At 42.7% G+C, this 16726-nt stretch overlaps 1 protein-coding gene across 6 annotated transcripts in view; it reads left to right on the top strand.

The window, feature by feature from the left end:
- The window catches only part of ABLIM1 (actin binding LIM protein 1), a 330589-nt gene that overhangs the window by 270673 nt on the left and 43190 nt on the right, over window positions 1–16726 (top strand). For 5 of the 6 annotated variants that reach the window (XM_055560661.1, XM_055560659.1, XM_055560657.1 and 2 more), the window contains exons 7-9: window positions 5429–5516; window positions 8845–8903; window positions 12396–12479. In XM_055560661.1, the coding sequence (XP_055416636.1) occupies window positions 5429–5516; window positions 8845–8903; window positions 12396–12479 (231 nt within the window). The remainder of the gene's footprint in view (window positions 1–5428; window positions 5517–8844; window positions 8904–12395; window positions 12480–16726) is intronic. The other variant, XM_055560660.1, reaches the window with a different exon arrangement.

Genomic DNA, 16726 nt, shown 5'->3' with positions numbered 1-16726 from the left:
TAGCTGTGATTCTACTTAGGGACTCGCGCTCCAGAGTCAGACCACCTGGGTTCGCACCCTGGCCCTACCACTTTGTAGTTGTGTGACCAGGGACAGGTTTACTAAAGCTCTCCAAGCCTCAGCTTCCTTATCTGGAGAGTGGGGAGTAATAACCTCAGTAGGTTCTTGTGAAACGAACGCCTGACTGTTGATGAAGCATGGAGAACAGCGACTGACACCGAATCATCGCAATAAAAATGTTCCCTTTCACTGTCGCTGCCGCTATCAACTCCATCATCTCTCCAGCAGATTTTCCAAGAGTCTGTGGTTTGCCCAAGATCACGTAATGACTCCAAGAGACAATGGACTTTTTTCTTCTTCGTTTTTATTTCCTTATTACACAGTACCATAAAAATGAATTCTTGTAAAAGATCAAAGCAATATAGAAACATATAAAGGAAGTTGTTAGGTTCCCACCTGTACTCTTTCCTCTTTCTCCACAAGGAACCACAGAAAACTAATTGGTGTGCCTTCTCCCCACCTTCTCTCTGGGCAGGACACACACATAAAATCAATATAAGTGTGTGTGTGTGTGTGTGTGTGTGTGTGTGTGTCTTCTTAGGCTTAAACAATAGTAACTGTGCCTGACTTACAGGACTGGTGGTCAGTGTTGGCGAGAGTGGGGCATGCCAGGAAATACACTAGTCCTCTCTCATCGGCTCCATGAGATAAATGCTACTATTCTACCCATTTTACAGGTGTGGAAGTGAAGGTTAGAGAGATTGTCACCTTCATAGGACCACATAGTGCTGAAACTGGATTTCAATCCAGCCAGACTTACCCAGTATCTCCACACTTTTGACCACAGCTATATGTGGCTATATCATAGGTATTGTTTTTCTGTTTGAGTTTTTTCTCTTATTAGTTTGAACTCTTTCCATGTAAGTATATGTAGCTTTGCTTCATCCTTTTAATGGCTACATATGAGTCACTATTTTGTTTCACCACTTTCTTATCTAGGCTTCTGTTTCCTTGTTCTTTGCCGTTATAAATAACCCAACACCAAATATCCTTAATACTTTTGGACACAGGTGTGAGAATTTCTGTAGAGTGGCTTTTACAAGTGGAATTGTTCATCAGGGAGTAGTGTGCACACATTAAATTTAAGTATTGCTTTCCAAAAAGAATTTTGCTCACTGACAGTATGTGAGAAGGCCTGTTTCACATTAGTCCTTTTTAAATTGAATTATTTATTTATTTTTGGCTACACTGGGGGTTTGTTGCTATGGGCACTTTCTGTAGTTGCAGCGAGTGTGGGCTGCTCTCTAGTTGGGGTGCACAGGCTTTTCATCGCGGTGGCTTCCCTTGTTGCAGAGCAGGCTCTAGAGCGCGTGGATTTCAGTAGTTCCAGCGCACAGGCTTGGTTGCCCCATAGCATGTGGAATCTTCTCAGACCAGGGATTGAACCCGTGTCCCCTGCATTGGCAGGTGGATTCTTAACCACTGGACCACCAGTGAAGTCCCTCACCTTAGTCTTCTTTTTATCTTTGCCAATTTGTTGAAGAAAAATACTCTTTTTCTAAATTGTGTTTCCATGATTCCTGATGGGGTTGAGCGAATTCTTTATTTTCAGGGTAATCTATATTTCCTCCAGAAATTGCCTTTTGCCTATATTGCCATTTAGTTTTCATTGTAGATGCTTGTTGTATATTTTGGATAATAATCTTTTATATTTTTCTGCATTTTTGTCTTCCATGTAAACTTATAAAATTGGCTTGTCAGTTTACATAAAAGAAACTCCTGTTCATATTTTGATTGAGAATTTGTTGCATTCATAGGCTCATTTTACATAATTTGGCAACTTCATGATATTTACTTTTTCCTTCCATAAATACCATATGTCTTTATTTAAGTCTTTCATGCCCATCAGTTAAATTCAACTGTTTTCCTTGTGTAGATCTTGCATTGAAATATTTATTTACAAATGGGGACCTGTTTTCTCATCACCTAGGCTTAATTTGTATTGCTAATGAATAGAAAAACTATTGGTTTTTACATGTGTGTTAAATTTTTATCTAGCTACTCGACTGAACTCTTGACCTTTGTACTTATTTCTTGCTCTTGATCTATCACATTGGCTAGGAAAATCAGTAAAGAAAACACTGGTGAAAGTGTACCTCTCTGCCTGCTTCCTGTCTTTAATGAGAATGTCTGTAACATTGCAGCATTAAGTATGGTGGACCCATTTTATCAGCGAGCAGAAACTTCTATTGCTAGCTTAGTGAGGGGTGTGCCTTTCACTGCAGACTACACCAGACTCCTGTCAAGGGGCCTTAACTGTTTCCTCTACATTTTCCTTGAGAATTCAGAGATTGTCCTCGCTGCCTGGGACCTCCCAGCATTAATCTCCCAGCTGACTCAACAGCGTTGAACACTGAGTAATATTTGCTGTCTTCCTCCCTTCACTCACATTGGACCCTGGCTGGCCTAAGGCAAAGAGCCACTTTGTGTTAACATATCCTATACCTCTCCCCTACCCAGATAAATAAATAATGCTGTATGGAGAAGAACAAAATTCCACGTCTGGAATTTTCTGGCAGGCACCACTGAAAAGAATTCATTCCTGGCTTCTAGTTTTAAATAACTTCAACTTTTTTTCCCCACTGGGTTATCTTGAGTAGCTGACCACCATTTCACACTCTAGTGGCCAAGTGGTTTCATAGTTTGTACAGGAGGGTGTGAGAAAGAAATCACCACCTGACCTCTGACTTCCTGTGGAGATTTCACGCAGTCACAGGGTGAAGCCACTTCTAACTCTAGGCTCTCAGCACTGCCTTGCGCACAGCTAATGCAAAAGAAGTGTTTTCACGGTTGACTGATGACATGATTTAATTGCAGAGTACATTTGATAATTTTTAGGTGGTGAGACTTTCTGCTGAACTATGAACGAAAGGATTTCATTTTGTCAGGCATGTATTTGGAGCATGACTCTAATGTGACTTGGCACCTGTCTAGAGAATTGTCCCTGGGTCCAGTGACATTTCGCTTTGGGGAAGTCAACACCTGCTATGGTGGCATCTGTCATATTTAAGAAAGTGACATGCCCATGAATAATGCAGAGCTGCCTCAATAAAATGCCTTCTTCAGAAAACAATTAAAATGAGACATTGGCAGAAGATTATTATAAGCAGCAGAGAGGCAAGTTAGGGCTCTTTCCAAAATTAAAAAGCAGTGGATGATATCTTTTACTATGGTTTTCTCATCTTGAAGTAAGCTAGGCAGATTACATTATTTTCATACTGTTTAGCTAGAAAGTGAAGTGAATTCGCTCAATCATGTCCGACTCTTTGTGACCCTGTGGACTGTAGCCTACCAGGCTCCTCAGTCCATGGAGTTTTTCAGGTAAGAGTACTGGAGTGGGTTGCCATTTTCTTCTCCAGAGGATCTTCCTGACCCAGGGGTCAAACCCAAGTCTCCCGCATTGCGGGCAGACGCTTTACTGTCTGAGCCACCAGGGAAGCCTGCTTTAGCTAGAAAGATCAGATCAGATCAATCGCTCAGTCGTGTCCAACTCTTTGCGACCCCATGAATCGCAGCACGCCAGGCCTCCCTGTCCATCACCAACTCCTGGAGTTCACTCAAACTCATGTCCATCGAGTCAGTGATGCCATCCAGCCATCTCATCCTCTGTTGTCTCCTTCTCCTCCTGCCCCCAATCCCTCCCAGCATCAGGGTCTTTTCCAATGAGTCAACTCTTCGCATGAGGTGGCCAAAGTACTGGAGTTTCAGCTTCAGCATCATTCCTTCCAGAGAAATCCCAGGGCTGATCTCCTTCAGAATGGACTGGTTGGATCTCCTTGCAGTCCAAGGGACTCTCAAGAGTCTTCTCCAACACCACAGTTCAAAAGCATCAATTCTTCGGCACTCAGCCTTCTTCACAGTTCAACTCTCACATCCATACATGACCACAGGAAAAACCATAGCCTTGACTAGATGAACCTTTGTTGGCAAAGTAATGTCTCTGCTTTTGAATATGCTATCTAGGTTGGTCATAACTTTCCTTCCAAGGAGTAAGTGTCTTTTAATTTCATGGCTGCAGTCACCATCTGTAGTGATTTTGGAGCCCAGAAAAATAAAGTCTGACACTGTTTCCACTGTTTCCCCATCTATTTCCCATGAAGTGATGGGACCGGATGCCATGATCTTCGTTTTCTGAATGTTGAGCTTTAAGCCCACTTTTTCACTCTCCACTTTCACTTTCATCAAGAGGCTTTTGAGTTCCTCTTCACTTTCTGCCATAAGGGTTGTGTCATCTGCATATCTGAGGTTATTGATATTTCTCCCGGCAATCTTGATTCCAGCTTGTGTTTCTTCCAGTCTAGCGTTTCTCATGATGTACTCTGCATTTATAAGTTAAATAAACAGGGTGACAATATACAGCCTTGATGAACTCCTTTTCCTATTTGGAACCAATCTGTTGTTCCATGTCCAGTTCTAACTGTTGCTTCCTGACCTGCATACACATTTCTCAAGAGGCAGATCAGGTGGTCTGGTATTCCCATCTCTTTCAGAATTTTCCACAGTTTATTGTGATCCACACAAAGGCTTTGGCATAGTCAATAAAGCAGAAATAGATGCCTTTCTGGAACTCTCCTGCTTTTTCCATGATCCAGCGAATGTTGGCAATTTGATCTCTGGTTCCTCTGCCTTTTCTAAAACCAGCTTAGCTAGAAAAGGACCTACTAAATAGGATCCTTTCTTTCTATTGCTTTAGTACAAACCACAGAGAAGGCAATGGCACCCCACTCCAGTACTCTTGCCTGGAAACTCCCATGGATGGAGGAGCCTGGTAGGCTGCAGTCCATGGGGTCGCTAAGAGTCGGACACCACTGAGTGACTTCACTTTCACTTTTCATGCATTGGAGAAGGAAATGGCAGCCCACTCCAGTGTTCTTGCCTGGAGAATCCCAGGGACGGGGGAGCCTGGTGGGCTGCCATCTGTGGAGTCCCACAGAGTCGAACATGACTGAAGCAACTTAGCAGCAGCAGCAGCAGCAGTACAAACCAACATTGGTCTCCAACGTCAATTTGGATGTTAATGTTTTCAAGGTGAACTTTTTGGGGAGATGGAGTAGACTCATGTCAGGCACGTGGTATGAAATTGGCAACTATCCAGGAGAGCCTAAGCCAAGAGACACCTGCATGCCAGAAACCCCAAGAGGCAAGGCAGCCCCATGTGGCAGACACGAGCACTGATCTTTGAGCCCCTCGTGGGGCCAGTGCCATCGGCTTCAGCTGCTAGGGCTGTTGGTATGAGAAGTTTGGTCAGTCAGACAATTGTCTTTCCCACCTTAGCTTTTTTCTCTTTTCCTCAAATTGCCATGTGCAGAGAAGAGGCTGGGACAGTGCCCAGCGATAGACTGAACATTTGCTACCTCTTCTCTTGCAGGCGGGTGACAAACATTACCACCCGAGTTGTGCACGATGCAGCAGATGCAACCAGATGTTCACAGAAGGAGAGGAAATGTATCTGCAAGGTAAGGTGGTCTGGAGGGGGGAGAGAAAACTGGGCTATGTTTGTTTGTTTTGAAGAGAAGGAGGCATTTCATTAGCTGCAAGGCTACCCAGATCCCAAATGAATGTAGCCAAATGTGACCTCATCAGTTAGTATTAATCAGCCAAGCAATTGACATGCTGGCGGTGAGCCCCTGAGGCTGTTAACAAACGAGTGGATTGCTTATGGATGAATGGACTGAACTTGATGCCATGGAGATAAGGCAAGAGGAGAGATCAGCTAGGCCTCAGGAACCCCCAACCCCCAGGAATATGCTTGGGAAACAAAAGATCAAAAGAGGAAATGAATGTCTAGAAATGTTACATACTGGATGGTTATAATACTTGGTTTTTCTCACTTTACTATCCTGGGAGAAGGATTTTGGGGGGCCTCCCAGTATGCTCTTATCCAGGCTTTTAGGAAGAAGAAAATCTCACATTTGGCGAATTACATCACAGATGTTCTTCATCCCATGAAGATGAGATCGCTGTCATAGTGAAAGAGAGAAGGACAGAGAGAGAGAGAACACACCCAAAGTTCCTGACAGCGAAGTTGAGAGGTTTCTGATGCCAAGGAAATGCTCATTACCAGAGGGCCATTCAATTTTTTTTTTAATGAAAATAATTTTGAGAAATTTTCCCTATGTACAGCTATGATTAGCTTTTATCTCCTCTAAAATTCTGAAGCTTTTCAGAGAGTTTTAGGGAAGGATTCTCCTCCAGTCAAACAGCACCATCTGTGCAAGCATTTTACTATTTTTAGCTGGAAAGAGTCATTAAATAGACAAGGGCTGATCAGTAAAATTAGCAAGAATATAAGAGCTATTGCTTGTTCAGTTTGCTAATTACTGGTTCTCATTGGCCTTTGCATGTCATTTCTTCATCTCTGCACATAACACTATGTGTAGTTTTAATGAATGGTTTGCTTTGCTCTTGATTTTTGTTTTTACGAAATTAAGAAAAGTCTCCAGAAACAATTCTTGAGTATTAGATCAAAGCTTTGGCTGCTCTCCCCTTAAAGAACGCTAGCTGTATGAGAAATTGACAACCCAGACATCCTTTTTAGCTTTAGAATGATTTCTCTGAAAAAATTACAGTGGAAAATCTCACTGAATTTTAAAGGGCCTGATGAAGGCAAGTGACAAGCCCCAAATCTGTGGTCTCATATGGGCTTTATATGACACGTTTCCCCCCAGGACAAACTGTGAATCCTTGGGAGCAATAGACAGGTGTCACTTTACATGTTCAGCATGGAGCAGATTTATTCTTCAGTTGGTCTCCAGGCTCTGTTTTAGATCCTAATGTGTCAGTCACCGCACTCACCATCAAAGACCCAAGAGTGTACATCATCCCAAGAGTGTCTGCTAAGAACTGAGACTCAGGGCTCTGGGTGCACCTCTGTATGTTCACGGAGTTCTGCAAGCTGAGTAAAGAGGGTGATTTCAGGCTGTACACAAGTACAGCACATTCATACTATAGATAAACAACCCTGGGAATTTGGGCTATGTTCCGCATTGGAGCATCGTGAATCTTTGCTGGAGCTGGGCTCTGGTGTTCTTTGCCTGTGCTCTCGGCACATCCTTGAACAATGAGCAGCTTCATCTTCCCCAGCATCTCATGTTCTCTCTGGCTTGCATTCCCTGTGTGTGGGACCTCTGGAGGACAGTTCAATGCCTTGTGCACCCCCAGGGTTCTGGGCTAGGATGTCCACTCAGTAGAACCTCTGCTGTGCACCCTGCTCCACTTCCAGCCCTGTGCCCACCCTACCTCCCCCCGGCTCTCCACATTAAGAGGATTTCCGTGCTTTGAAGCCAGCCTCAGAGTAAAAGCCAGTGCTGAATGGACTATGTGTCTGTCTGGCTTTGGTTTGATTTTTTGGCCCTGGGTTAAGCGAGATAGAAATGACTGCTAAATAGGGATTAAAGTATTATTCTGATATAAAATGTATTTACACTGTCATCAATTTAATAGTATTTTTAGCTCAGTGGTGTAAAATAATTCAAGAGTTATTTTAATTTGATAGCTTTTCAGGAGAGAAAGAGTTCAACAGTGAAATGTAAAACATAAAATATTCATACAGAGACTCATATTAAGTTTATATCATTGACATTGTCCTGCACAGACAACCTCATGACTCTTTTAACAATTTAAATGTAGCCAGAATAAATTTACAAATTTAGGCAAAAAAACTGCTTTCAACTTAGTAACTATTTGCTGAAGTCTTTTTAAGTCCCTCTTCAAATTCTTCCACCATTCCCACATTTGAATATATTCTTGCATGAACTTACATATAGACCTTAGCCATGAATTACATACATTGTATACCTAGGCAAAAAAAAAAAATTGCATAGGCAGGCATTGAATTCTTATAAGAAAAGAGCTTTCTATTGGATATAAGTGTTTTGCTTAGTTCTGTGATACTGGTACCATCTAAGAAAGCACCTTAAATTCCTATAAAGTGAGGCATTGACCCAGGACCAGAAAACAACACTTAAGTAGTAACTTCACTAGTTTAAAAGTAAAGACCTTTTAAAGTTAACTAAAAGGTTAAAAAGTTAAAGGAAAACTTGTGGATTTGTAATGTAAGTTTCAAACTTTCTGCTAGTTGCATTGATTTCCTGTGTCTGTGTAGGTAACTGTATAATTGAAGCAACAAAAAAAATTTGGTGCGTTTTGCTTCTGGATATAGATGATCTGGTTTGACTTTATTGCCCTCATCTAAATTGCTTGGTTGTTTTGATGTTATATAAACATGGCTTATGGCTTATATTTCTGAAATTAAAAGTAGATATTGGGAAGTACACAGACATTACTTTTAAAGAATAATGAAAATGAAAAATGAAACTTAGTTGCTCAATACGGACTCTTTGTGACCCCATGGACTGTACCTGCCAGGCTCCTCTGCCCGTGGAATTCTCCAGGTACTGGAGTGGGTAGCCTGACCTTCTCCAGGGGATCTTCCCAACCCAGGGATTGAACCCTGGTCTCCCACATTGCAGGCAGATTCTTTACCATCTGAGCCACCAGGGAAGTCCCCAAAGGACAATGATAACATTTAGAAAAAAAAAAAAACACTGCCCAGTTGAGAACTAAATGTCTCTTTCATCAAGACACTCTTGTGCCAAATGAGGGGCCTCTGTGGGCTAGGATTATAACTGTTATAGAACAAGCTCAGACTAGATGCAGAAAACTCACCTGGAATTTGAGCTATCATAGTTCACTTGGGCACAGGGCCTCTCTCAGAAGTTCTATATAATAGGACTGTGGCTGCTTTCCATTTCCTTGACTCTTAGATGTGCATTGTCTTTCCAGGTTCTACCGTTTGGCATCCCGACTGTAAGCAATCAACCAAGACTGAGGAAAAGCTGCGGGTAAGGAAGGCTTTGGCACTGTGACCGCAGAGGTACTTGCTGTCCATCGTGTCTGTGGTCACTGATTCTTGGGACTGCAGTTTGGGTGAAGTTGCTTCTTAGGACTTTTTTTTCCCCTTCTGTCACAGACCAAGTAGAAAGGCCATTTGGCCAGAAAAAGAGGTTTCCTCCTACCGTCCATTGATGGTGATTCTTGTTTCAAGTGCTTGTGTTAGACAAAATAACCCTCGCTTCATGAATCAGGTTCTTAGGAAAGCATTCAAGGGGCAAAGTCAAGTTCTAGGTCCAATATCTGGTGACTTCCTCACCAGAGGAGGATGTTTTTTGTACTTCATCCATCACATCACTCAATCCAAACTCTGCAGCCATTGCTCAGCTCTTGCTGCATTTGATTGGCCTCTCAAATCCAAGTTCACCAAGTAGCCTCCATCTCCAAAAGCTGATGATTTGTTAGATAAAAAACCTTTGGGGAAAATCATGATGAGCTCAGACGAGTCAGTGGGAACAAGTGTCCTTGATTGGTTTTGTAACTGAAACCTTAGGTAGCATCAAAATATTTTCAAAACTCCCTGGAACATGGATCACACGGAGGATAGACTCTATCTCTCACCTGTTTTTCCTTTCTTTCCTTTGGTTTTTTAGCATTTCTCTCAATTCTAAAGCCTTCTCTTGATCTTACTCTGTTCTCAGATCACCACCAGGAGACAATATTCTACCTGATTCAGAAGCAAAGAGCTGTACACAGCTGCAAGGCCGTGATCATAATCTGTTTCTTACTCAGATGCCCTTAGTCTTTCACTTGGGCTGTGAAGTATTTTTCAGAGCAGTAATCAGACTAGACCCCAGTCCACAGTCCCTCCATTTAACTACCTTAGTGGTTCCCTTTGAAACAGCTGGACTACACCACCTGGTGTTTCAGGGAAAAGAATGGACCAAATTTATTTTTTAAAGCCATGCTATAGATGAGATGGTTAGGTAGCATGACCAACTCAATGGACATGAGTTTGAGCAAGCTGCAGGAGATAGTGAAAGACAGGGAAGCCTGGTGTGCTGCAATTCATGGGGTCACAAAGAGTCGGACACAACTTAGCAACTGAACAGCAATATTCTAGAATGTGGAATCATTTCTTCTTGATCTGCTTGTTAGCAGTTGCAAGAAGCTATATATGTGATCCCCAGCAGTCACACAGCTGCTACATCATTTTGCCCTGATTACTAACGTGTCGTTTGTGAAGGAGTGACTTGGCTTCAGAGAAATGATTATCAGAACCCCCCCCATTTTTTTTTGGCCTGCCACCCCTGGGAATGACAGCTCTTATTTTCATTTTTCAATATCTTTTCTTTATTCTCAGTGAAGCTCTTGTCTGCCTAGAAGCTCTATTTCCTCTGCTTTTGTTTTTTCAACTGGCATCTGTAAGATCAGATGGAGATATTTTGTCATTTGCATAATTTAGAAACTTGTCCCTTGCCTGTGACCCTGAATAAAAACGGATGTCTTAAAATTCAGTTAACATGAGCAGACTTTAAGTGGAGGGGGAAAAAAATCACTTTTTCTCAAAATAATGGAGTAAAGACCAGACAAACTGGAGAGGAACTTGTTCACCAATATTAGGATGATTTGCAGAGAAGGCGATGGCACCCCCTCCAGTACTTTTGCCTGGAAAATCCCATGGACGGAGGAGCCTGGTGGGCTGCAGTCCATGGGGTCGCTAAGAGTCGGACACGACTGAGCGACCTCACTTTCATTTTTCACTTTCATGCATTGGAGAAGGAAATGGCAACCCACTCCAGTGTTCTTGCCTGGCTAATCCCAGGAATGGGGTAGCCTGGTGGGCTGCCATCTATGGGGTCACACAGAGTTAGACATGACTGAAGTGACTTAGCAGCAGCAGCAGGATGATTTGATCCCTGTTTCAACATAGAACTTCAGCTTGAGCGTGTGTACCTAGCCCTCTCATCTGTCAGTCAGACAGGTGCACACTGGAAGTTGCCAGACTCTGGGCTTTTTGATGACTCATGGATGCTTTGAAGTGGGTTATCGTTATAAAATGCTGGCACCTTAAAGATAGTACTTACTGTCACTTTAATCACAGGAATGCAGAATTCACTGTGTAACTTGTAGATGCTCTCCCCAAACCAGCCTAGTAGCTAGTGGTCTGCACTGTCTTTACAGTGTTGCCCTTGGTGGTTGAATAATCATTTTTATTCCATCCCTGATGAAGTCTTCTGGGAGACAAAGAGAGGAATGCTAACGAGGCCAGACTGAATGGAATGTGTCCTTTCTCTGTAAGGACTGCTTGAGTTTGCAGATTGTCCTACTAAAATGGTTTCAAAAAAATCAACCCTCTTGATCGCATCTTGATGGAACTCTTTGGATAAGATTATGAAAACAACTAGTGAGATACTTCCACTCATTCTGGCCAAGAGGAGCTGTAGTTTTTTCTCCCTTTAGTGAAACTTTTTTCTCCTAAAGCCAGCATTTACCACTTGGGAGGTCGGGCCGGCCCCCAGCTCACTCACCCGGTAGTATGGGTGATGTACCTCTAAGGAGATGAGGTTCTGACGCACCCCAAGTGGGGCACATTTTGATGCTGATGGGATTTAAAAAAGAGGCTAGATTTTGAAGAAGGAGCAACTCTTGTGCTCTCTTAAGGGTGTGTCTATGGAGGACAGCGTTGAGCCAGGATTTTCAGGCCTTTTTCCCGGTATCACATCAGTTCAGTTACCATAGCAAAATGAAAATGTTTTAAGGATCTTTCAACAACCCCACTGAGTAATCCACATTCTCCAGATTTCAAGAACTTGTGGGGTGTTTGTAATAACAGACTCTCAAGAACATCTGTCAATGGCTTCATTGGCTTCTAACTCTTCATATGTAAGAATATTTCAGCCAAAATAAATGGAAAGGAATGATGGGGAGTGGGGAAGGTTGGAACATAGGTAAATATACTGTAACGTAAAGACCAGTTAGGGAATTCCCTGGAAGTCTCATTGTTAGGACTTGGCACTTTTACTGCCGAAGGCATGGATTCAATCACAGATTGGAGAACTAAGATCCCATAAGCCACGTGGGGTGGCCAAAAGAGAAAGAAAATGAAGACCAGTTACTATGCTTTCAACATGGACCTTAAAAATACACACACACACACCCCCCCCCCCCGACTAAAGTGATTCCACATCGTTGCTGTTGTTTAGTTGCTCAGTCATGTGCAACTCTTTGTGACCCCAAGCACTAGCCCACCAGGCTCCTCTGTCCATGGGATTTTCCAGGCAAGAATACTGGAGTGGGTTGCCATTTTCTCTTCCCAGGGGACCTTCCCGACCCAGTCTCCTGCATTGGCAGGTGGGTTCTTTGCCACTGAGCCACCAGGGAAAACCTGATGTCACTTATCACTTATCAAATTAGTTTTCCTAAAGGTTTTTTTGTTGATAGTGTGTCTGAATTGAGGCTATTTCTTTCTTCACTCTTCCCTTTTTCATGTTTCACGACAGCCCCCAAACATCCGTCGATCTCCGTCTGATTTCTTTTATCCCAAAAGTCTGATTCGACGCACAGGACGGTCCCCGTGTCTGCAGGTTGGCACCGTGTCTGAGCTGAGGCTCGGGGCCGCTGTGCTAGGGGCCCCAGGCTTCTGTCGCTTTTCCTCCCCTTGCTGCTTTCCCCACATAACTTCTGGGCTCCCATAGAGGCAGATGCTTTTTCTCACCCCACGGAGTGCATCTCACATTCTGATTCCGGCTGTTTCCTGCTCTAGACAATGTTTTCATTTAGAGTGGTGGCTAAAGCATTGTCTTCAGGACAGCGAGCTCATTGGACACCACTGTTTCGGTCCTGTACCCACACATTTGTTCACTGAACAAATATTTGCCAAGTACCCAGGTACAGTAAGGAAGAAAAGACAGGTACCTAATTATTAAAAGGTACTGAAACATATCACAGCATATGGATCGTAAACATCAAGGCAGGTCAGGTGAGGGAAAGGGGCTCAAGGGGCACTTCCTGGGAGAAGTGGTCTCTGAGTTGAGTTTTGGAGGATGGATGGGATTTGAACACATAGAGATGATGAGAAAGGGGTGGGCCTGACAAAAAGAGCAACAGAAGTGTGGAGCTGGGGAAATGCAGTACTTGGGGAAGGAGAGGTTTGGCTCGAGGAAGGAGTGGCAACGTGGAAAAGAGAACAAATAAGACTAGCTACAGCTCTGCAGAGGCGAGAAACTGACATACTCTCTCAATGGCTCTCCTTAAGAATCCCTGCCAAGTAGCTGTCCTGATTCCCATCTTAGAGATGGAAAGACTGAGACCATCATAGTGAACTAACTTCCCCAGAGTTCTCCCAGCGGTAAGTGGAAGAGCTGAGATTGGAGCCGGTAACTCATGTTCTTTCCACTGTCCTACAAGGGGAGAGTGAGAGTGAGAGAGAGACCTGGGAAGACACAAAGAGGAGAGCATGAAATACTGGCAAAGTCTGATGGTGCCCAAGGAAGAGACAGTTTGTAAGGGCGGCACCATCTTTCCAGAGCATCCTCTGGAACCTGGGAGAGTCCTCAGCCAGCTCTCCAGATGAGCAGCGAGGCAGGAGACTGTGTTCCCTGCACACGCTTGACCTTCTTTCGGGGTTTCTTAGAATCAGTTGAAACCTTGGCCCGTTAAGGTACAAGTGACTTTCAGGGCCCCAGCTCTGTCCAGATGAAACCCATTCTGTAGCTCTGTTGTCACTCAGGGTTGCGACACAACTCTTTGTCTGGGCTTGATGCCTGTGCCTGTTTTCTCTGCCTGCCAGAACTGCACAATGGCCCAGGAGAGTTTGGGTTTGGGTCTACTTTCATTAAAGCTGTACCTGCCTTCTTTAAATGATTTGAAAGATAGTTAGAAGTACAGAGTTTCAGAGGGGAAAGAAACCTTTTAGACATCAACCCCTGAAGTTTCTCCACCTACAGAGTGAAGTCAGTCCAAGGTGTTGCAGGTCAAAAGGAGCAACACTTATCTGTAGATTCCAGGCCCTGAGTGTATTGCATTCACCCGTGAAGCTGGGTTACATTCAACTTATATTTGTCATATAATCTTCATCTATCTTAAACCTTTGGCTCCAACAGCAGAGTTTAACATACAGTTAACATACAGTGTCATAAATCCAGAGGAACAGCCAGAAATTATTCCCATTGCAAGTGAGTTCTTAGAATTAGTACCTACTTGGCAAGAAATTGCTTTTTCAATAGCTTTTGGTTTTTTCCCGAAAGTATGCTTTATAACTCAAATAGTGTTTTATTTTGTTAGCCTAAGGCTATTGCCAAGTGATTCACTTTCATGACTTTAAGAAAAATACCATCAACTGTGAAATTTTTTGGTCTTCTCCAGACCCTTACATTTAAGAGATGTGGTCGGCTGGAGAAGAGATAGAAAAAAGAAGAAAAGAGAGAAAGAGGTCTATTTTGGAAAACCTTCTCTCTTCCTACCCTGTTGTTAAGCATGGGTATCTAATTCCCATTGTCGAACCTTAAATATCAGTAAAGTTAACTGTAACCCTGTCACAGAAAGGTATAAATCACTTGGGACCCGGCAGAGAAAATGAGCCATTTGACAAGCTCTTGCTTCACCCATTGGCCATCATGGCTTATCAAAACCTTTGAGAAGCCTGAAAATGCCAAAGCAATTCTCAAGCCACCCAGATATTTTGGCCTTTTAAATACTGTTGACTACACAGCAGTTCATTTCACCAGATTAGTATCAAGTACCTTTAGTGTTAGATAAACTGTACCCCTTGCAGGGACTTTCAGCACTTCATGCCCTGGAAATAAGCCTGGTTTTATTGTGGAGGAAGGTCATTTTATTTTTTATTTTCTGAAATCTCCTCTTATTTCCTCTTGCTGAATTACAGGTAAAAGAAAATGGTGAGGAAAAAAATTACTAATTTGGCCAAAAAGTTCATTCAAGTTTTTCTGCAAGATGTTATGGGAAAAAACCCAAACAAAGTTTTTGGCCAGCCCAATAGAATGACCTAAGAAAAATATATTCTGGTTTCACTTACTTGGAAGAGTTCTATAAGAAAAGCAAATTTTGTCTACAGGGAAAGGTCGGTAATTCATTATAAACAAACCACACCATATTCCCCGGACCAAGTTTGTAGTAATCTGGAGTGGATCACTTGCTTTTGTTCTAAAAAGGGGCTTCTGGGCTGTGCCTTTGGAGGCTAAAGCATGAATGGCTGCCATCCAAAGTGGGCATGAGTTTTTTTTCTCTTCTGAAACTAACACACACTGTATTATAACGTATGCACTTGCAGACCCATAATATACCAAACAAATACTGTGTGTCTATTTCTGCAAAGGAGCTAATTAGAGGCTGTAAGTATACCTAGAATAAGGAAATTATGCTATTGGTTACTGTTTTATTAATGTTGCCACCAGACATACCACTGTGTTCCCAGCTTTCTCTGTGTTCAGATATTTTATTCTTTTTGGTGTATCAGAATGTACAGGTGTTAAGATTTATCCTGCACAGTGAGGACTCTTGGCCATAGTAAAGGCTAATGGTGGTTGTACACATGGTTCTGGAGAAGATACTGTGCCTTCACTACTCAGGGCACAGGTTCGATCCCTGATCGGGGAACTAAGATCCTGCAAGCTGGTGGTGCAGCCAAAACTAAACCAAAAATAAAAGCAAAAACAAACAAAAAAACTGAAAGGATTTCCTCTTTTGACTTAGCAGTGAATATTTAATATGTGTTAAGATTTTTTAAAGTATTCCTTCTTCTGCAGCTGTTATCACCTCCTTGTCTGGTGAACTTCGACAAAAAACCAAGGCAGGTACTGTCAACCTTAGTAGCACTTCGTATAAGGTGTCAACTACCTTATATGAGTAGAGGTCCCGTAGGCCCTCATACGACCTCTCTGATCTGGGATCCAGTTGCCTGTAGTTCTCTCCCTTCTTAGAGCATGGCTTAGGATGAATGCAGACTAGATGAACATAGCTGTTACTCCCCAGCTCCTGTGGGGTGAGGGGAGGTCTGGGGCAAGAGGGCTCTCCAGCTCTCTGCTTCTAAGAAGGGACCACGTGTGTGGGGCGGCCCACAATTGGAAATAAGCGAAAATGTCATTTCTCTGGTTAATTTCCAGGCAAAGCTCCGGTAAGTGTTTTTAATGGTAAACATTTAAAGATGTTTGAGAACTGGGGAATTTCTTCAGTGTAATTTTCATCCTGTGATTGTGCCTTCTGAAGTGTAGAACAGGTGGACAAAGTCAAGGGGTAAGGGAAATAGCAAGTGAAATATAGTTAGAGAGGTTTTTTAAGCTTTGTACAGAAAACAAAAAGATGTGCATTTTTCAAGCATCTACTATTAGCAATCCAATGTCATTTTTTTCTCTTTCTTGTTGAAATGAACTACTAGTCTGGTGAGACCTCTCTTTGTTGATTTCTTTCTTTCCTTCGAGGAAAAATAAAAAGCCTTTTTGAAACTGAAAGTAGGTATGTGAAGGTGTGCTGGAGAAATAAATGTAAATTTAGACACTTTCTTTATGAAAGTGCTTTTCTTGCATGAGCCACATACAACTAGAAGGTTCTTACTGAAGGATCCTTTTCTCTTGTTGCCAAAATGAGGATTAAAGGCTAATCTTGTTGGCAAAGTCCTTTGAAAGATCACAGACTGTTTATAATCCTTCTTATATCTACCTTGCTTTTCCCATGCTTTCCTCTACCTTCCCCGCCCCCCAAAGATGGCATCAAAAGAAAAAACTGAATTTTTCCCACTGAGCTTTCAAGTTGTTTTTTTCTGTAAGGCATGAAGGAAAAAGTGAGAACAAGTAGATTGTATCTGCTTTAACAGCTT

This window comes from Bubalus kerabau, chromosome 22 (assembly GCF_029407905.1).
Source record: "Bubalus kerabau isolate K-KA32 ecotype Philippines breed swamp buffalo chromosome 22, PCC_UOA_SB_1v2, whole genome shotgun sequence".
Classification (NCBI taxonomy): Eukaryota; Metazoa; Chordata; class Mammalia; order Artiodactyla; family Bovidae; genus Bubalus; species Bubalus kerabau.
Note: the sequence above shows the minus strand (reverse complement) of the source record. Positions and strands in the feature narration are given on the sequence as shown.